This window comes from Dysidea avara, chromosome 10 (genome assembly GCF_963678975.1).
Source record: "Dysidea avara chromosome 10, odDysAvar1.4, whole genome shotgun sequence".
In the NCBI taxonomy this organism is placed as follows: Eukaryota; Metazoa; Porifera; class Demospongiae; order Dictyoceratida; family Dysideidae; genus Dysidea; species Dysidea avara.
Window position 1 is genome coordinate 204,741 of NC_089281.1, and position 21,934 is coordinate 226,674.

At 39.7% G+C, this 21,934-nt stretch overlaps 1 protein-coding gene across 3 annotated transcripts in view; it reads left to right on the plus strand.

Moving 5' to 3' along the window:
• LOC136237165 (ribosome quality control complex subunit NEMF-like) overlaps positions 1 to 21,934 on the plus strand; it is a 49,346-nt gene that overhangs the window by 27,098 nt on the left and 314 nt on the right. Inside the window, exons 24-37 of one of the 3 annotated variants that reach the window (XR_010692335.1) lie at positions 9,162 to 9,230; positions 9,278 to 9,371; positions 9,420 to 9,495; positions 9,541 to 9,565; positions 9,636 to 9,667; positions 10,780 to 10,813; positions 10,859 to 10,897; positions 10,947 to 11,024; positions 11,074 to 11,598; positions 11,644 to 11,679; positions 13,029 to 13,217; positions 13,286 to 13,405; positions 21,173 to 21,216; positions 21,778 to 21,857. Coding sequence is in view for 1 of the 3 variants with exons in the window: in XM_066027476.1 (XP_065883548.1) it covers positions 9,162 to 9,230; positions 9,278 to 9,371; positions 9,420 to 9,495; positions 9,541 to 9,565; positions 9,636 to 9,667; positions 10,780 to 10,813; positions 10,859 to 10,897; positions 10,947 to 11,024; positions 11,074 to 11,598; positions 11,644 to 11,679; positions 13,029 to 13,138; positions 21,173 to 21,216; positions 21,778 to 21,857 (1,242 nt within the window). In the remaining 2 variants the exon portion in view is untranslated. Of the gene's footprint in view, positions 1 to 9,161; positions 9,231 to 9,277; positions 9,372 to 9,419; positions 9,496 to 9,540; positions 9,566 to 9,635; positions 9,668 to 10,779; positions 10,814 to 10,858; positions 10,898 to 10,946; positions 11,025 to 11,073; positions 11,599 to 11,643; positions 11,680 to 13,028; positions 13,218 to 13,285; positions 13,406 to 21,172; positions 21,217 to 21,777; positions 21,858 to 21,934 lie in introns of those variants that run through there. The other 2 variants (XR_010692336.1, XM_066027476.1) reach the window with 2 other exon arrangements.

Below are 21,934 nucleotides of genomic sequence, written 5' to 3' on the forward strand. Positions count from 1 at the left end.
CAGGTGAATTTTGTGCCAAGACCAAGCGGCACCAAATTCACCTGAATTGTCGTTATTAAAATTTTTACCATTAACCTACCATCACAGCCAATTCTTGGCCGCCACCTTGGATTTCATATCTTTTTTCACCATAGCCTTTTTGAGGGCCGCACTCTTTTTTTACAGCTTGGCTGTTTTGGATTAGATTTCACTTCTTTTTGTATTTGTATACCCCAAAGCAGGCCTTTGGCCGGCTTTTTTAACCTATTTTTTTTTTCTTTACCACAGGAAGAAGAAAAGATGAAGCAGATGTTTAATACTTTAATTTTATCAGTAAATGTACAAATTATATAAATACTTTAAATATTTCTAATTTTATCAGTAAATGTACAAATTACATATATATATATAATACGTATGTTTATTACAGAATTATCTACATGATGGTTTCTTTGTAACTGAACACTTTACAAGGTGACTTCTTCTAGCTGATGTCTCTACAGGGTCACTTGTTTGTAGTTGAACTCTCTACATGATGGTTTCTTTGTAGATGAACTCTCTACAAGGTAACTTCTTCTAGCTGATGTCTCTACAGGGTCACTAGTTTGTAGCTGAACTCTCTACAAGATAAATTTTAGCTGATCTCTCTACAGGGTGATTTGTTTGTAGCTGAACTCTACAGGTGATTTGTTTGCAGCTGAACTCTCTACATGATGGTTTCTTTGTAACTGAACTCTCTACAAGGTAACTTCTTCTAGTTGATCTCTCTACAGGGCGATTTGTTTGTAGCTGAACTCTCTACACGGTGGTTTCTTTGTAGCTGAACTCTCTACAAGGTAACTTCTTCTAGTTGATCTCTCTGCAGGGCGATTTGTTTGTAGCTGAACTCTCTACACGGTGGTTTCTTTGTAGCTGAACTCTCTATAATGTGACTTCTTCTAGCTGAACTATCTCCTTCCGTAGTTGAACTCCCTACAAGGTAACTTTTTCTAGCTGATCTATCTACAGAGTGAATTGTTTGTTACTGATCTCTCCACAGGGTGATTTGTTTGTAGCTGATCTCTATACAGGTTACTTGTTTCTAGCTGGTCTCTTCAGGGTGACTGCTCTATTAGGGTGACTGCTCTATTAAAGTATCTCGATCTCGCACTTGCTACACCAAGTTGGATTTCGTGTTATAACTCTGTGGCTATAAGTCTGATTCTTCTACACCACTGAAGAGCCTGTCTAAGATGATTACTCCATCTGTACAGCGATTTTCAAAGCATTACCCTAAGCGGTTTTTCTGGTAGGTGTGACAAATAGTCATTTTTATTAGCTAATCTCGATTGCATAATTGTTACACACTGTTGGGTTTTTCGTTGTATCTTCCTGGTTTTTAGCTCGATTTCTTTCAAACCACAAAAGGTTTGAGGTTCAATAGTTAACCTATTCACCCACCGATTTTCAACTTCTTCCCATAAGCGGTTTACCCTGTAGGCGTGACAACATATTGGTGTTATTTTTTGTGAATAATCGCTAATAACTCTTTGTCTGTTTATCGCATTCCAACCAAAGTTGGTACCGAGATGTGCCCCTTCTGTGTACTAATTTCAAGGAAATCGGATATGGCGTTCACGTTTTATAGCAGTTTTTGTAAGTGTGCGAAAAGAGAAAGAAAAATAAGAAGGAAAAAAAACTGAAGAAACTAAGCCAATTTTTGAAGTCGCATATCTCGGGAATGCCTGAAGCGATTTCGCTCAAATTTGGTATGTGGGGTACTGAAGTTGGAGGGCGTGTCCACAGCAAAAATTGTCTTGTTTCATCAAGGCAGCACAGAGCTATGGAGGTGCGAAATTTGCGTTTTCATTCTTCCTGTCAATATACTCACGGGTGTTGCACGCTGGCTTCTTGGGCTGCACGACACACTACCGTGTGTCTTGATATCATCAACATGGCAGAGGACTCCTGGAAGGCCTGAAAGATTCTCATTCAGGAAAATCTCTGGTGCACTAGATATATCAAATGGAGCTTGTTGAAACAGAATCTTCTAAAGGAAGTTATAAACGTTAACAGCTTTGATTTGTCAGATAAAGGGATCTGCCGGAATCCACTATTCACATCCAGTTTGTTGAAAAGTTTGGCCCCTGATAACTGGGCTAGATTAGTGTCCACCTTAAACATGGTTATTCAGTGGCTCAAGGTCGACACAAATCCTTACAGCTCCTTAGTCTTTAGGAACTACAACCATAGCTGCGCACCAAGGTGTGGGCTCTTGTACTGGTGATATTACCGCCAGGCTTTGCATACGCTGTAACTCAGCTTGCACCTTAATGGAGTGAATATTGATGGAGAACTAAGAGCAAACGTTTGGCTATCAGGCTTTAGTTTAATTTATATTCTTGAGAGAACGTCCCCAATCCCATGAACAAAGCAGGATATTGTGAAATGATACTTTTCATATGTGTGACAACATTTCTAGTTTCTTAATGGCTGGGAAGTCTCCCTCAATAAGCAAGGTTGAGAGACTTTTGTCCTAGGACATTCAGTTGCCTCTGGTCAGGACCAAGCAGTGATATCTGTGCTCTTTTCAATGATATTCAAGGAATTCCATGCTGTCTCTGATAGTGCCGTGACCTCTGCTCCAGTATCTACCTTGACTGTGACTGGATGGCCATCAACTCCAATGGATGACCATCAACTCCAATGGTTATAATCCAGGTTTCTTTTCTGGCACTGTCGACAGTGTCAAGGTATCTGTCAGATGTTCCTGGGTCATCATTAGACTATGTTGTCAGTTCACTTAAGTTCCGTTTAGGTTCGACAACAGTGGTGGATCGACATTGACTACTGTAGTGTTTGCAATGGAAAAATGTCACTTCTCGTGCTGGACAAGACTGCCTGAGATGAGACCATTTCCACATCTCCAACAGGTTTAAGTTACTTGTCTCATTGCTTGAGGGGTAATGCTGGTAGTTTGTGCTCTGCTAGTTACTGAATCTAATGATGTCTCTTCCTGTATGGGTGGAGATTTCAGTGCTGCCTGCTGCACCTGTTGTCGGATAAATTGTTTGGCCTTGTCTAGTGTGAGTTCTGCCTCCATCTGCAAACTCTCAGATAAGCTCTTGTCACGTATTCCAATCACAAGTTTATCACGAATGACTTCATCTTTCATCCTGCTGAATTCAGTTTTCTTGCCCTCCTATGTATTTCAGTGATGAGCTGTTCAACCAATTCATTGGACAATTAGTTCCTCTTTTTGAAGCAGACTCTCTCAAAGGTAATATTTTTGCACACCTTGAAATAATTATCGAAAGCTTCGACTACTTTGTCATATTTCTTCTTGTCACCATGGGTGAATCTTGTGGTTTCTAAAACATCTTATGCATCTTCTCCCAGGCAATATAGGAGGGTGCTCACTTGCCATTGTTCATCTCTGCCTGCCAACCCGGACGCCACACGGTATTGTTCAAAGCGGCGTTTCCATTTAGGCCACTCTTCCGTCTTCTTAAAACAAAAAGGGTTTGGCAGCTGTAAGTCCATCGTAGCCATCTCTACGGAACGCTCATGATCAATCATCCCAGATCTGTTACCACGTGCAATTACGGCACGTGCGCAACCTTATCTCAAATATAGCACACCATACATATAGGTACAGGACAATATATACATACGCACAATCTATATATATAAATTGAAAAGCTATCTATCTGCTTGCATTCCATTTGAGTTCACGCATTCTTCTCGCCAATTGCCGCATGTATCAAAGTGGTTTTAGCACCAAACAAAGTGCTCATCATCTAGGAATAAGCTAGCGTTTAAATGAAGCTTCTAGCTGCTGTCATTCGTTGTTTACAGTACATTTGATGTAGACAAAAATTGGTATAAACCACATGCAAACCGCAAGTAAACATGTATTCCATTCAACTTAAGCATGCCTTTATAAACAACTTTTAAAGTTGTTGTAGCCACAAGTGACATTTAGTCCATGTGGTAGAGTGTGACTTCAAATCCCAGTTGTATCACTTCTTTTTTTCTCCAAACCTTTTGGTTGCAACTATTATAACCTTTTGCTACTACTTTTTTGTTCATTTTGGCAGCCTTATGGTAACAGGTTTTTCTGTTATGCTATTTTTCTCACTCTGCAGTGAAACCTGTTTATATTGGGTACTGACCAAAAGTGTCCTGATTATGCAGGTGTCCTCATTTGCAAGTGTCCTAATTAACAGGTTCCACTGTATTGGTTGACAATAGTCAGTAGTAGCTTACTCAAAATATCATACAGTACTGTAAATGTAGGGTTAGAGGTGATGACAATAGGTATAGGTTGTAGTGTAGTAAAGGGAACAGGAGGGAGTGTAGTATTGTTAACATACAAAGTTCAGCCTACACCATAGGCATGTACTGTACCCTTCATTATGTAGTTTCTTTTTGTTGTCAGTAAGTTAAATGTCATATATGTATGGCCGACATGATAGGTACTATCATAATATAGTTTGCACCTGTGTGGTAGACATAATATTATAGGTATGCCAGGGCCGGAGCCCAGAGATTTTGAGTGGTCCGGCCATCCATGGACTGCAATGGAGGTCATACTACTTATTGATCTGATGTGATTTTTAGATCATGTGATATTCAACTGCATGTGCTAAGCACACACTGCATGCCAAGTTAGGGGGATCTGGGGGCATGCTCCCCCAGGAAAATTTTTGAAAATAGATGCTCTGAAATGGAATCTGGAGCTATTTTACTTGCAAAGCCTCTTTCTCCTTTTTGTTAACATTAAGGATATATCCTGGTAATTTTGAGCTACAGTACCAATTAATTCAATTTCATAGCTAATTTTACTTTCAAAGTTTTAGTGAAAGCTTAGTTTTTGAGATACAGAAGTCATTGGGTTTGTAATTGCTAATGCATGCATGACATGCTCACATGCATGATCAATTTGCCCAATGCAGTGAAATGCAGATGACTCACTGGAACTTTTGAGTGATTTGAGCACAATTAACATGCATGGCTTAGACTAAGTAGAACAGTGGCTATTTTCTATACCAAATGCTCTATTAGAGTATTGCGATGACTGTTCTATTAGAGTATCTCGATCTTTTATCAAATTCAAGTAGCTGAAAAGTGGTCCGGCCAATGCCGGACCGGCCGGACCGTGGGCTCCGGCCCTGGGTATGCACAGTAGTACAATATTACAGTTGTCTGCTTATGTAGCTACAGCATACACATTACTGTGTAGTTTTTAGCTTAGCTACTGCAATTCTGCAGGTTATGCCTCCCATCATTTTGGTATACTTTGCAATATGTTGGTATTAAAAATGATATCACCATGCATGTACAGGGTATGAATGGCACTGATATTTAATGTGGTCCCTGCATGTAGGGCAGGTACCAATGCTAGTACTACAGTCTGTCACAGATCACCTTACAAGTAGAATGTGTTGTAAGGGTTCTAAGTAACACTAGTATATTAAAAATTATAAATTAAAAAATGAAGTAGAAATCCAAGCGATAAAAAGTAGTGAAACAAGAGATGAGCGATGGTAGCTATTGCAGCATAGCTCAGTGGGAAATCCTTACTTTGGCATTGAACACAAAATAATTGCTATACCATGCCAAAGTAGGGATTTCCCACCAAGCTATGCTGCAATAGCTACCATCGTTCATCTCTTGTTTCACTATTTTTTTATCGCTTGGATCCCTACTTCATTCTTAAATATTTATAATTTTTAATATACTGGGTTTAGTATTTTGTTAAGGCATGCAGCTAGCTATGAACATGTGATTGTTCTATTAGGGTGACTGTTGTATTAGAGTGTCTCGAGTCAGCCTGCAAAGATGTGCGCTTGCCCAAAAGGGTGTGTGGTCATCTTATTTTCAATCGATTATTAGAGTATCTCGAGTCAGCCTTCCAACTTGAAGGTGTGTGGTCACTGAAATACAGCTAGCATAAAAGGGGTGTGTCATCTTGGTTTCAATCAATAGATCGATAATGCGTATGGGCGTGATCTTGTGACCTATCGGGAAAGTTATCTATTACCGGTACCTCCATACAGTAGCGCATAGTCTAAGCGTCTTAAATAATCTTGTGGCGTCTATTATGCTGCTTAGAGAAAGTGTTGATACGGAAAATTAACGCCTTGATATGGTTTCGTTGGATGAAGAAGAAGACAAGCAGCCTGATTGAAGATAAAAGAAAAGACAAGGCGCAGAGGGCACATAATCGTCGGAACCCCAAAAGACACATCCCACTGGTGAGTTTGTTATTGTGGCGTAAAATGGTGGCCATGCACTGCTTCGTTTGGCCTCTAGGCTTGCGACTGTGGTCAGTCAGGCAGTCAGTCTAAAATTCAAGTTTTGTCGATTTTTAAAAGTTCTATATCTGGCCACCTGTAAGTGTTTTGTTGTATTTAATGCTGTGTTATGTATTATATGGACTAGTACTATTCCGTAAAGGTTATTTTCATCTTGTAAGATATCTCTAGGATGTTTTTTAAAGGTGGAATTTTGGGCAGTGCACGAAAATTTCACCAGGATACCTACTTATACAGTACAACCGTACCGTTTGAAAAAGTAGTGAAACAAGAGATGAATGATGGCATTACAGCATAGCTCTGTGGGAAAACCCCTACATTGGCATGTCATAACAATTATTTTGTTCAATGCCAAAGTTAGGGAATTGCGACAGAGCCATGTTATAATACCATCATTCATTTCTTGTTTCACTATTTTTTATTACATAGATCCCTGCTTCATAAATATATTAGTTTGTTAGGTTTTTTTTGTTATCAACTATGTTATATATATACACGTGTGACTGTTTTAAAGGGGCAATGCACTGTTTACATGCTGTATTATGTTTTGATGTATGGAAGCCACTCAACACTTGCAGCTGGTTGCATTGTGTATCTTGTCAAGTTCATGTTGCAGGTGGTAAAGTACAAGCATCACCTCAAGCATCACATGATTTTATTGGGCCCTAAAATAATCAGATGTTGTAAACAGTACATTGTCCCTCGAACATGACTGTTGTATTATTAGGGTGACTGCTTTATTAGAGTATATCGAGTGGGCCTGTCAATTGGACTATACGCAAGGGGCGTGGTCTTCTTTACTGTGCTACCAATAAGAGGCGTGTATTTATGATCAATCACAAAAGTCATTAAGGGACATGTCCGACTAGGTTGTCTATCATGAAGGTACAGTATCTACTACCAGTAATATCTTTTAAAGCAGCTGAGCACTTTAAATAAACTTGTGGTTTCTATAAATACAGAAAGTGTCAATGCAGAAAAGTAATGCTTTGATATGGTTTCTTAGCATAAAGAAAATGACCAGCTTGCAATACAAAAGGGAAGACCAGGCGCAGAGGGTAAGCCCTCGTCAGAACCCCAAAAGGCACTGAGTCTGCTATTGTGGCAAAATGGTGGTCTGGTCATATATGCGTTGTTAACCAGTAGCCTTGTGACTGTGGTCAGGCAGAGTGAGGCAGAAAGGGTTTGGACATTTTTAAAAATTCTGTATTGATGTCTGTATGAGATTTAACACTATATTCGATGTAAGGTACTTTTTGTCACTCAAGATATTTCTGTGGTAATATTTGGAGGTGGAATTTTGGGGCATGCATCATTTTGGGGGGATCCTCTACTGTATGCACTTGTGAAGCAAACCAGCAGTTTCCCCACACATTAACACATATTAGTTATATCACAGGAGCTCATGCTTTGCCTAATACATACACACTCAGGCCTGTGGCCCTTGTGCTTGTACATATGTATCAGGCAAAGGACTTGTACCCATATATGGTGGTATAAATATCCCAAGAGTAAGAATAGTGTTTATTTCATGCCATTGATTCCAAGTAGACAGCTATTCCATTGATATCTGTACTACAACAGTCATTTTAGAATTTAGTAGATAAACTTTTCCTTTTGTCGAGTATCAATGGGATGATCGTCTTTCTTAGCCTGCACATCAGTAGCATTGAGATCTACGTTGTTCTGCCTCAATCCTTGTCACTATACCTTGATAAGACTTCTAGTGTAATGTACAAAAAAAGTTAACAAACAAGTACACAGAAAAATTTGGAATTTTCAACTAGAGTAGGGATCATAGCACATCAATAAAAAGTACTGAAACAAGCTGGAGTAGTGCATGATATTAAATCACAGTAAAACAATAAGAAATGTTATATCCCTACTGTGCTCAAGATACCATAATGGAAATGCACAGTAGGGATATAACACTTCTTATTGTTTTACTGTGATTTAATATCATATACTACCCTTTTTCTGTAAATAACTATTATGACTGGTGAACCCACGCATACCGCATCTGAAATGGCACTACGTGCCCCAATTATTGTCTGAAAACTGAAGTATCCATTACGCTTTGTTGTCAGCTATGTTCAACCCGTTACGCAGCATTTCGAATCAAGAACTATTCGAAAAAAGCACCTCTGCAATCCAAGCATACCGAAAGAAAGAAATGGTGCCGCGCCCCAGTTATATCAATTATCATCAGAAAAGTGAAGTATCCATTATGCTTCGTTGTCGGCTATGTTCAACCCGTTACACAGCAGTACGAATCAAGAACTGTTTGTAAAGCACCTCTGCTATCAAAATAGCCACCATGAAAAATATGGACAATTTCCGTTATGAAGGGAAGCCATCACGTACTACTGCCAAATCGACATTTTTTGGACACAAGAGGACACTAGTAAGTCCATGAAGAATGCATTGTACGTACTGCGGTACACCAAAAGGCACCTGTTGGGCTGAAGTGACGTCGAACAGTGAAAAAATCAAGCCCGTAGCCTTAGCCATTATCGAGTTACGCTTGTCTGAAGGCATCAGTCAGTTACTCAGTCAGTCAGTAGAAAATTCCGTTAAATAAATATTTTTAAAAACTCCATAGCAACTTGTTGAAAGCATTTCGAGTCAATCTGAAAACCTCGTTTAGGCTTAGTTTTACCTATCCAATACTGCCTCATCATCGTCAGGGAAAATTGGGTGATGTTATTTCGTGGACCACACCTACTCCTTTGTGGTCCCTACTATACAGTACTATTGTACTGTACGATTACCTCATGTAGTTGCTCTAATTAATGACTCCTATTCTTGGTATTTGCAAGACAAAACATTTCATGTATAGCCTAGAGGAGGGGGCAATAATAGGACAATACCTTTATTGTATAGCTTGATGATTCTAGTGTGGCTAATCACCGTGACGACAGGAAGATCAGGGGTGATGACAATCTTTCCATGGTAACCAACAAAGTGTTGATTGTCATGGTGATTATTCTACTATATAGGCTAGTGAAGAGGCTGATGTTACCATGGAAACTATTGCCACGTCAACAGGATCATCAGGTTCTAGTGATGAAGGGGAGCATATAGTAACAGCCAGTGAGTTTGTTGCTATGGCAATGTGGTGATGTCACTCTTCAAGTGTAGGTAATTCCACACCTGATGTTGCCATGGTGACATTTCCAGATACAATAATAGGAATACCAAGTAACCATGGTTACAGGTAATGGTGTAATCTGATTGACTAATTTAAATCTTTTATTGCTAGGCAACCAGCACATCAGCAGCCACAGGTAAGGGTGTGTAGTGGGTGTGGTTTAATAATTATACAACCAAGTAATAATAATAATATAATCATTTCAGAGAGGGGCTCAAGCACAGTACAAGGATATAAAGTGAGTCAGTTGTGGTGTGGTAGCCAGGTCACGTTATGATTCTTAGCCCTTCGTGTAATCATATCCCATTGTGTGATCAAGCCGTTGGTAGCCCCATGTGTGATCAAGATGTCGGTAGTCCCTTGTGTGATCAAACTGTCATTATTCCTTTGCGTGATCAAGCCATTGTTAGCCCCTTGTGTGATCAAGCCATCATTAGCATGATCAAGCCGTCATTAGCCCCTTGTGTGATCAAGCTGTTGGTAGCCCCTTGTTTGATCAAGCCATTGTTAGCCCCTTGTGTGATCAAGCCATCATTAGTGTGATCAAGCCATCATTAGTGTGATCAAGCCGTCATTAGCCCCTTGTGTGATCAGGCTGTTGTTAGCCCCTTGTATGATCAAGCCATCAGTAGCCCCTTGTATGATCAAACTGTCATTAGTCCCTTTTGTGATCAAGTCATTGTTAGCCCCTTGTGTGATCCAAGCCATGGTTAGCTCCTTGTGTGATCAAGTTAGCTCCTTGTGTGATGAAGCCGTTGGTAGCTCCTTGTGTAGTACAAGCTACAGATAAGCATGTATTGTTAGTACTGGAGCAATGGACAAGTATCACTGTTGGACAGCTTGATCACACAAAGGCATAATGACTGCTTGATCACACAAAGGCATGATGACTGCTTGATCAATGCTTGTAATGCGTATAGCACTATTTGTCTTATGGTACCACCAGTGTAGCCAAGGTACCACCAGTGTAGCCAAGGTACCACCAGTGTAGCCATGGTACCACCAGTGTAGCTAAGGTACCACCAGTGTAGCCATGGTACCACCAGTGTAGCTAAGGTACCACCAGTGTAGCTAAGGTACCACCAGTGTAGCCATGGTACCACCAGTGTAGCCAAGGTACCACCAGTGTAGCCATGGTACCACCAGTGTAGCTAAGGTACTCTTTGTTCATTCATATCACATCATAGTCAAAAGTTGATCTCACCTCCTGAAATGTAACAGTCAATTACCCTATTTTTCTGAAAAAGGCTATTGGCAGTAAAGATCTCCTCACCATGTAGCTTGTTACTGTAGAAACTATTCTGAGCCTGTAGATGAGATGTTCTTAACTGTAATGGTATACATTACTAGGAGGCAGTCCAGTAAAGATGGACCACAGCAGAAGGTAAGGATAATGACATCATAACAGATTACACCATGTTATTGTTAGAGTTCAGCCAATAAGACTGCTCCAAAGAGGGGCCAGAAGGTAGATTGGTGACGTGTTGATTACACAGACCATTGAGCACACATTGTAGTACAAACAAAAGAAGATCAAAGAACGCTACAAAGATCAAGATGATGATGATCGGCAACTGCGCATGCAGTTACTAGCGGTAACCATAGTGATGTCATCATTACCATGTAGAACTACATGTGTTATAGTCGGCAGGTGATCCCCAGTCTCCTAGCAACAAGGTAGATGGTGGTAAAGGCAAGAAAAAGGGAACTAGCAAGATTGCCAGTAGTAATCCTAAACACAAGTACTATTATCCTAATAAGAGCACACCACAGTTAGTGTTGACAGCTAACAAGCAGCATGATCCTATATTGGCTCGTGTGACATCACCTGATCCCACCTCAATAGATCTTGTGACATCACCTGATCCCACTTCAATAGATCATGTGACATCACCTGATCCCACCTCAATAGATCATGGCACATCACCTGATCCCACCTCAGTAGATTGTGGCACATCACCTGTTCCCACTTCAGTAGATCATGTGACATCACCTGATCCCACTTCTATAGATCATGGCACATCACCTGATCCCATCTCAATAGATCATGTGATATCACCTGACACTACTGTAATTGATCAACAGGAAGTGTCAAGGAATTGTGATCAGGATCATGTGACTTCACAACAGGATCATGTGTCCTCTCAGGGAGATATACACTTAGATCATGTGAGCAGTGTTAAGTATTTGTTGTTGGCTACCATAGTAATGTAGGGAGAATCAGATCAAAGTGATGAAGATGATGATAAGGTAGCACTATTAGTGTGTTGTCATTTCAACTTCATATTAACAATTGTGTTGTCATCCTCTCATGTTGGCAAGTGTGTCATGTCATCCCCTCCTCCTCATGTTATCAAGTGTGTCATGTCATCCCTTCCCCCCTTGTGTTAACAAGAGTGTTGTGTCCTCTCATGTTAGCAAGTGTGTCATGTCATCCCCTCCTCCTCACGTTAACAAGAGTGTTGTGTCCCCTCATGTTAGCAAGTGTGTCATGTCATCCCCTCCTCCTCACGTTAACAAGAGTGTTGTGTCCCCTCATGTTATCAAGTGTGTCATGTCATCCCTTCCCCTCTTGTGTTAACAAGAGTGTTGTGTCCCCTCATGTTAGCAAGTGTGTCATGACATCCCCTCCTCCTCACGTTAACAAGAGTGTTGTGTCCCCTCATGTTAGCAAGTGTGTCATGTCATCCCTTCCCCCCTCATGTTAACAAGAGTGTTGTGTACCCTCATGTTAACAAGTGTATCATGTCATCCCCTCCTCCTCACGTTAACAAGAGTGTTGTGTCCCCCTCATATTAGCAAGTGTGTCATGTCATCCCTTCCCCCCTCGTGTTAACAAGAGTGTTGTGTTCCCTCATGTTAGCAAGTGTGTCATGTCATCCCCTCCTCCTCACATTAACAAGAGTGTTGTGTCCCCCTCATGTTAGCAAGTGTGTCATGTCATCCCTTCCCCCCTCGTGTTAACAAGAGTGTTGTGTCCCCTCATGTTAGCAAGTGTGTCATGTCATCCCCTCCTCCTCATGTTAACAAGAGTGTTGTGTCCCCTCATGTTAGCAAGTGTGTCATGTCATCCCCTCCTCATCCCCTCCTCCTCACATTAACAAGAGTGTTGTGTCCCCCTCATGTTAGCAAGTGTGTCATGTCATCCCTTCCCCCCTCGTGTTAACAAGAGTGTTGTGTCCCCTCATGTTAGCAAGTGTGTCATGTCATCCCCTCCTCCTCACGTTAACAAGAGTGTTGTGTCCCTCTCGTGATAGCAAGTGTGTCATGTCATCCCTTCCCCCCTCATGTTAACAAGAGTGTTGTATCCCTTCATGTTAGCAAGTGTGTCATGTCATCCCTTCCCCCCTCATGTTAACAAGAGTGTTGTGTCCCCTCATGTTAGCAAGTGTGTCATGTCATCCCCTCCTCCTCACGTTAACAAGAGTGTTGTGTCCCCCTTGTGTTAGCAAGTGTGTCATGTCATTCCTTCCCCCCTCATGTTAGCAAGTGTGTCATGTCATCCCTTCCCCCCTCATGTATTGTGTGCCTCAAGTGTGTCGTGTCATCACCTCCCCCCTCCTGTTAACATTAACAAGTCATCATCTCTTCCACTTTAGGATGACATGACATCATTACTGGATACCCTAACTGGTTGTCCTAGCGATGATGACATCATCTTGTTTGCTGTTCCAGTGTGTGCTCCTTATATGGCAGTGACAAACTACAAGTGAGTACATCCTGACTGAGATGTACATCTCTGCACGTGATTCTCTACTCAATGTACTGTATATGTACAAATTTTCGAGGTATGTAATTTTCATAGATTAAGGATTTTTTGCGGTTTATTTTCGAGAATCACTCATTTTTCACACAGATTACTATTGCATAGCATATTTTTGTATTTTAAACCATTGTAACTTATCAGCCCTGGCAGCTACACGTATGGATTTTTCACCAAAGATAGATGACTCTTGAAGAGAATCTGGTGGCCAAGGTGATCGTTGTAGAGTTTTTTGCAATTTTAGATAGGTACTTTCACCTGTGTTGCTGTACCAAAAGTCCTCAAAAGGGGCAGGGGGTAGGGGTGGCGGGGTGGGGTGGGCAAAAGGTAGACTACAAAATCAACGAGGATGGTAACTGAAGGTACCAGACCACTAAACAGCCTGTCAGATGTAGGAAATAGGCTGAAGTATCACAAAGCAGACATCTATCACAAATTCAGCTCCCTGCTTCTCTGTCTGGAGTGCCTGAACCCTCGAGTGTGCACAAAAAGAAACCCATTCTGTCCGGTGATTATTCCAGGGAGGGATTAATCATTTTTAGTGATGCACCGATAAGAGATTTTGCCGATTAGCCGATTAGCCGATATCAAAAATCATATAATGGCCGATACCGATAACCGATCCGATGTTTATGTTTACCAAAATTTCACACATATTTTGTAAACTTGCTGCTTTTAAACTTCATATTTGTCTTATTATTATGAAAACAATACCATCGGGGTCAGTAAAATTAATCGGCTAACTAATCTACTAATAATTACCGATACCGATATTTCTGAAATGTGGCCGATAAACTGATTTCCAATTATTTACTGATTAATCAGTGCATCACTAATCATTTTCCCCATCAGTAAAATTGTGAGTGACAATAACTATGCTATATTTGGTAGTGACAACTACGCTATATTTGGTAGTGACAACTACCCTATATTTGGTAGTGACAACTACGCTATATTTGGTAGTGACAACTGTGCTATATTTGGTAGTGACAACTACGCTATATTTGGTTGTGACAACTACCCTATATTTGGTAGTGACAACTACGCTATATTTGGTAGTGACAACTACCCTATATTTGGTAGTGACAACTACGCTATATTTGGTAGTGACAACTACGCTATATTTGGTAGTGACAACTACGCTATATTTGGTAGTGACAACTACGCTATATTTGGTAGTGACAACTACGCTATATTTGGTAGTGACAACTACGCTATATTTGGTAGTGACAACTACGCTATATTTGGTAGTGACAACTACGCTATATTTGGTAGTGACAACTACGCTATATTTGGTAGTGACAACTACGCTATATTTGGTAGTGACAACTACGCTATATTTGGTAGTGACAACTACCCTATATTTGGTAGTGACAACTACGCTATATTTGGTAGTGACAACTACGCTATATTTGGTAGTGACAACTACCCTATATTTGGTAGTGACAACTACGCTATATTTGGTAGTGACAACTACGCTATATTTGGTAGTGACAACTACACTATATTTGGCAGTGACAACTACACTAGCTTGTTCTCAAAGTAGTACATGCACAACTGTCCAAATTCAATCTCAGAAAATTGTAATGTTCAATTTTTTGAAGCAGTTTGCTTTTAAAAATAGCATGCTGCACAACCAACAGGCTTGGCTAGAAAGGTGGTCTCAATATCACCCTCTTCATCTTATTCAATTTCAGTTTTATTGGGAGGCATCCACCCAGTTGTTGCTGCATGGTGAAGTCTCACTCAAATTGATTATTCAACAAACTCAACATACACTATAGAATTGAGGTGTTTCCGGATCTAAACAAAACCTTTTTATACCATTCTATAAACATATCTGCAGTGTCAATCAGTCAGTCAGACTTGGCAATATGGTATTCAGTGCAGCCACCTATCATTGTCAGCTGCAATTGGCACATTTCCAGTACTGAAATTGCTTTGAGGAACCCATAGCATTGGGGGTGGAGTCAGTAATCACTTTGGAGTGACAAGGTGTTTTCTTAGTTAATAGTTGACAGACTGGCTAGTCAACAGAGTTTTGTGAATGTATGGGTGTGGTTAGATCACATGAGCTTGATGCATGAGTGTTGTAATGATGTAATATGTAGCAACGAGCTAGTAGTATAATAGTGTGTCATGTGGCCAAGGAAATTGGGAATGTGACAGACAAGTGTGTATTTTACAGCTTTTTACACATTCGTACCTCAGTAACAGCTAAACAGCCTAGTTTTTCTGTGAAGCATCTCTTGTGGTGGGACATCTTTGGTTCCAAATTTGAGTTACATGGTTCAGTTGTCTTTAAGGTACACGTCTTTAAAGTTCATTTTATTTTCTTCATAATTTTCTTTTTGCAACACTTACAAACAGTGCCATTACTCATGCAAGTCTTAATGGATTCTTTTTAAATTTGCTAGGGCTGTGCAATAATAACGATAACATGATTATAACTAGAGGTGTACCGACAATCGGATTGGCTAAAATATTGGCCACCAATATTGTAATTTTTACCAATATTGATTTCAGTACAGAACAGCAGTAGAACTGATATCGTTACTGATATTTATACAGTAGCAATAGTTTGTACATAAACAGATTATGCCGTTATCCACGTGGCTGTGTAGTGCCAGTGGCTTATTGTTCATTCTACAACAAGTGCTACGCTACAAGAAGCCATACAAATACACGCGATTCTTGCTGGAAAACTTATCACAGTCTTTACAAATAAAGCAGTTATATAGTAGCTTTGTAAGAGTCACAAGGAAACAACTTTCTCACCAGCCATTAAAAAGCAGAGTAATGCAGAAATATCCATTTAAGGCTTCATGGAGTACTTATACATAAAAATTGTTTGTGGGTGCCTAATTGTCTAGATTGCACGACAGAAAACCATGCTACCACCACAGGCAGAGTATAGCAATGAATACATGTTGTTGTTGTTGTACACTTTTGTTTGCTTAAAACTGTAATGCAAATATCGGATTAACTATCGGTTATCGGCGTCTTTTGGTGGCCTCTAATTATAACGTGATTATCATGATGCCTATGTCATTATCGTGATAAAGATAATGAATTTTCTATTCTCAAGATAATAGTAAATCCCTGTAGACTATTGTATATTAAAGCGAGTAAGGTCACAATTAGCTGTGGTAATGCTGAAACAGGTAGCCTTATTATTATACCAAACTGTGTGTGGATAAGTACTCTATTTTATTATCAAGTTAATATCATTTATCGTGATAAAATGGTTTTGTTATCGAAACTTATTGAGACAAAGGTTTTTTCATTATCGCACAGCCCTAGGTTAGTCTTGTACCTTTTGTATTTGGTTGGGGGGAAAGGATCTGGTGTAACTCCAATAGCCATTTCATTCTGAATCCCCAGATTCTGGGGGGGCTGCAAGCAAGCCGCAAACAAAGTAAAGCTAATGTTTATGCACCTGTTGCAGAAATCACTCAGTAGCTGCAATAGGTACAAAAAAAAAACAAAAAAAAACATCTTGTTTGTGGCTTGTTCGTGGCTTGTTTGTGGCTTGTTTGCCACTCTTCAAACAATCCCCAGAATCTGGGGGTTCAGGCTATTGGAGTTATACCAGACCCCCCCCCCCCCCCCCCCCCCCTAAAAAAATGCAAATGGGAAAAAAGCGGTCTGGGTACGAGACTAGCCCTAGGCCGCTTTCATCTTCCAATTTGTCTACAGATTGGTAGAAGTGGAGCAAAGTTACAAGTGATTTTACAAAATTGCAAGTGCCATTTTTTGTCACGCCTGTAGGGTAAACTACTGGCAGAAACAACTTAATCAATCGCTATGGAGATAGGCTGACCATCGTAGCACAATCCTTTTGAAGTACTTGTCCTTTACTTAAATACTTTCTTAATTAGTGTACTTGTACTACACTGAACTATTTTGCCAAAGTATTTGTGCTTGAGTACTGAAAGTACTGCAAACATTATAATTTGTACACAGTGAGTGTCAATGAAAATATATTTGATGAAGTTGTAGTTTTCAACTTCTATAGTACTTTTTACAACCTTACTAATTTTGCTATGTATCATGTAGCCACAAGCAGCTGGTATTCTGGTTGGACTTCTGGTATAATAAAAAAACAATGCTGTTGAGAGTTGAAGTAGAATGGTTGACAAAAAACTGAAAGTACCTGTTGTCCTAAAATATTTTTCAATTCCTGAAGTTTGAGACTGCAAGGCTTAGTGCAACTACTGTAATGATGGTTTTGTTGAATTGGTGATATGAAAATATTATTATTTATAGTGCATGCATCCTTCTACATCAGACACCACAACTTGTGAAGAAGACAACTCAACTATGGTAGCTGAAATTACTTTAATTACTATACATACTGAACTTGATGACTACTTGGAAACACCATGTGTACCGAAAAAAACCAACCCTGTAAACTTTTTGGAAGGATAATCACAAAGCATATCCTTACCTTTCCATTGTGGCAAAAGATGTTCTTTCAGTAGTTTAAGTGGTTATTTAGCATCACGGGAAACCTGTGTATAGTAGCTTGAGACTTACATTGATTTAAAACTTAAATGATTATTTGTGCCATGTAATGGTTCTGTGAATATAAAAACTGTACCTTGCATGTTTGTACCTCAAGTTATTATGCACGGCTGTGTAAATTTTGCTACAGGAAAATTTACTGTACTTGTAAGTACTCTCATGATTTCAGTTGGAGTACTTGTACCAAGAGTTCATAATATAGTATGAACTCTTGCTTGTACTTATACTTCAAAAACTCAAAATTACTTGTACTTTACTTAAGTACTTTTAAATGTACTTAGCCCCATGTCTGGGTGTCAGATTGGAAATGTTTCAGTGTAAATGAAAGTTCTAGTTCACTGCACCAGATATAATTTCAAAGGTGTCTTTGAGACATTCTTTGTGTGTTGTATAGAAGTGCAAAGAAAAAATTGTGCGTACTACAAAAAGAAAATTTTAAATAAATAGTCAGGCTACGTACCGTATACATACAAATTTCCGAGCTATATAATTTTCTCAGAATAGCAATTTTCAGGGTTTTCCACTTAGATGATCTATCGTATAGCATTGAAATCTGCGAAAATTATGTCCCTCAAAAATTTGTATGCAAACATATACACAAGAGCAGGACAAGAGTCATGCAATCGAGATACTCTAATAGAGCAGTCAGTTCGCTGTGATTTATTGTCACACCTACCAGCTAAACCACTTATGCAAACTAGTTGCATTTTATTTCACATATCAGGTAACTATCACACGTCAGGTAAATAAAATGATACAAAATTTCACAATATAGCAGCTTTTGTTTACCTGTAGGGAAAAAAAGGTAGACAAAAGCCAGCATGACTATACAAATGCATTTCATAACTGGGCTGTTTTGATTAGATGTTTATCACAAGTGCTAATGATTAATATGGTGGTGAGAGAGTGTTTACATAATCATCTTAGTTTGTAATAAAGTAATCCTATCACACAATATGGTAGTACTAGGGATCCCCCCAGAAGTGACATGCGCCGCCAAAAATGCTGCTTTTAAAATCATCCTAGAAACATCTTACGTGACAAAAATATCCTTTACGGAATAATATACAATCAAATATAGCAATAAAAACAAGAAAACACAGGCACCGGATACAGAATTTTTTTGTTTAAATCACCACAACTCAAATTTTCATTTGCCTGCCTGCCTGCCTGCCTGCCTGCCTGCCTGCCTGCCTGCCTGCCTGCCTGCCTGCCTGCCTGCCTGCCTGCCTGCCTGCCTGCCTGCCTGCCTGCCTGCCTGCCTGCCTGCCTGCCTGCCTGCCTGCCTGCCTGCCTGCCTGCCTGCCTGCCTGCCTGCCTGCCTGCCTGCCTGCCTGCCTGGGATGTGCCTCCGATGAGTGTGTGCCCTCTGCACCTTTTATATTCAGTCAGGCTGGTCATCATCTTCTTCATGTAATAAAACCATATCAAGGCATTAATTTTCTGTATCAACACTTTCCTTGAGAAGCATATTTAGACTCCACAAGATTACAATAACAAACTCACCAGTGGGATGAGCCTTTTGGGGTTCCGATGAGTTGTAAGCCCTCTGCGTCTTGTCATTTCTTTTATCTTCAATCAGGCTGCTTGTCTTCTTCATCCAACAAAACCACATTGAGATGTTATTTTTCCATATCAACACTTTCTTTCAGCAGCATATTTGATGCCACAGAATTATTCCAAAGCTGGATTTCAGAAGTGTTTCAGTCCCGGCGCTACTATAAGAGGTATACTAGCTAGATATCTGCAACTTCATGATTGGGATCACATTCGCAACCACACCCATCAAATAAAAATCTAGGTGGACTAATAGCGATAGAGTATGGAGACCACACACCTCTTAACAATCTAGCTATTTCTTAACAGTAAACAAGATGACCTCACCCCTTATTGGTCTAGCTAGCTGCACACCACTTGGCTGACTCGTGATACTCTAATACAACAGTCATGTATGATATTCTAATAGAACAATCACAAGTTACACTGTAGCTAGCTTTGCTACAACAAAAAAAACTAAACAAACTAGTATTTTTTTAAATTATTAATTTAAAGGATCTATGCAATAAACAGTAGAGATGAATGATGGTATTACAGCATAGCTTGGTGGGAAAGTCCCTACTTTGGCAATGAGCATGTAACTGTAGCGTGCTACATCGCGTAAAAGTAACGAGTAATATGTAACTTGTTACATTATGAGTGTAACGACCCCAACTCTAGTAGCAATAAAAAGTAGTGAAACAAGAGATGAATGATGGTATTACAGCATAGCTCGGTGGGAAAGTCCCTATTTTGGCATATGATCCCTACCAGAGTTGGGGTCGTTACACTCAAAATGTAACGAGTTATATGCGTTGTAGCGTGCTACAGTTACATATTACTCACTGAAAAAAGTAACGAGTTACATAATACTCGCTACTCTGAGGGCTGATAACATTACATATTACATTTGTTCGTTACAAACTATAAAGTAAGTCCAACCTTCTAAATATAAGCTACCAGCCTACAACTACAAGTGACATGAGCAAGACACGTGATTCTGGTGTAGTTCAGCCACAAATACATACTTTGTTGTTGCATCTTGGCCTCAAGGGTACTCCCCATACGCTATCATTCTTTGTCCATGCCTATAACGCTATCTCCAGTCTTGTCTGGACCTAAAATGCAATCAATCACGTGCCTAGATACTAAAAGGAATTAACTCATTACATTCGTTACAATTTCCGGATGTAATATCCGTTACATATTACTCGCTACTTTGTCGTGTAACGTGTTATATTACTCGTTACTGTAAAAGTAATATTATTACGTAACGCGTTACATTTGTAACGCGCTCTGATCCCTATGTCCTTTTTTTAAATTAACAATTTTTTAAAGTACTAGTACTATGTAGCTGGTGCGTAGTTGATATGATACTGGTACTATGGTATATACTCCTGGGACTAGATGATGTGATACTGGTACTATGGTACTGGTCTGGTGATAAGTATGGGATGACGGTCCAGACAGACCATGTGTTAATTGCTAATTAGTGTGTGTAGCATTGGCATGTAATAGCTAGTTAATGGTGTTCTCCTTATAAGGTCATGACACAGTAGTGTGTCAATTTGTTACTAAACATTACCAAATCTTTGCTATGCACACAATGTATTAACTTGTGCGTCCATACCTGTGACATGTTATGTATAGCTAACTTGTCCAGTTATTAGTCCCAGTGATAAAAGGAAGAAAGTGACATGTTTTATTTTGAACTTTATATACAAAGATTTGTAACTTCTCAGTAATTACAATGATCAATGTTCACCATGACAAGTGCATCACATGATCCGCAAGCATGATACATGAATATTGTCCCATCTACATGACTATTGAACTAGAGCCTCTGTACCATGTACCACAGGATCATGTGATGTCACATGGGATAATGTGATACACATATTACATCATCATTATTAGGTTCAAAGTTCGGATCATTCCTGGGATGCAGAGAAGAGGGAAAGGTATGTGTAGATCATGGTGATTTGGGATGTGTAAACTTGTGATTTGAGGGATATAGATTTGTAGGTGATTTGGAGCAGTAAAGGATTATTAATGATACTATAAATTGGCATTAGTGTCTTGTAGAACTGTAACGATCACGCTACTTGAAAAGCTTTATCCAGCCTTGCCTATTTGCAAGTATCAAGAAATGCCAGTTTAGTTTAAAGTTGCAGTTCATCAACAGTTGAAGCTACATATACCAAATTAATTTTCACATGTTTATTACTTTAATCCTACAAGCAAGTACCCACTGTTTTATTCTCACATGAACATATCAGGGGAGGTTGTTGGCCAGAACTCCATCAAGACCTCATATGAGTTGCCACTTGGCCAACTAGACCACTCGATTTGTTGTTAGCATGATCTGGTGAAAAATCAAAACTTGCAGTTACAATTAATCCAACCAGTTGGTCCGGTTTTCCCAGACCCAGTTACATTTGCAATTGTTTGTGTATGCACGAGTGATTACTCAAGGCTTGTTGCCAAGTTACAAGTTTATGTGCTCATGTTGTCCATTACAGCTGCCCGTTCTGCTCTACACAACTTCATACATAACAAAGAGGTGACATCAAGAGAGAAAGACCTTCTGTTGAGCGTTAAGGTTAGCACGGTAATTCAGTGTTGGAGATATCAGCCAGGGTTAGGGTTAGGCCCAACTAGAATCCATTAAATTTTTCT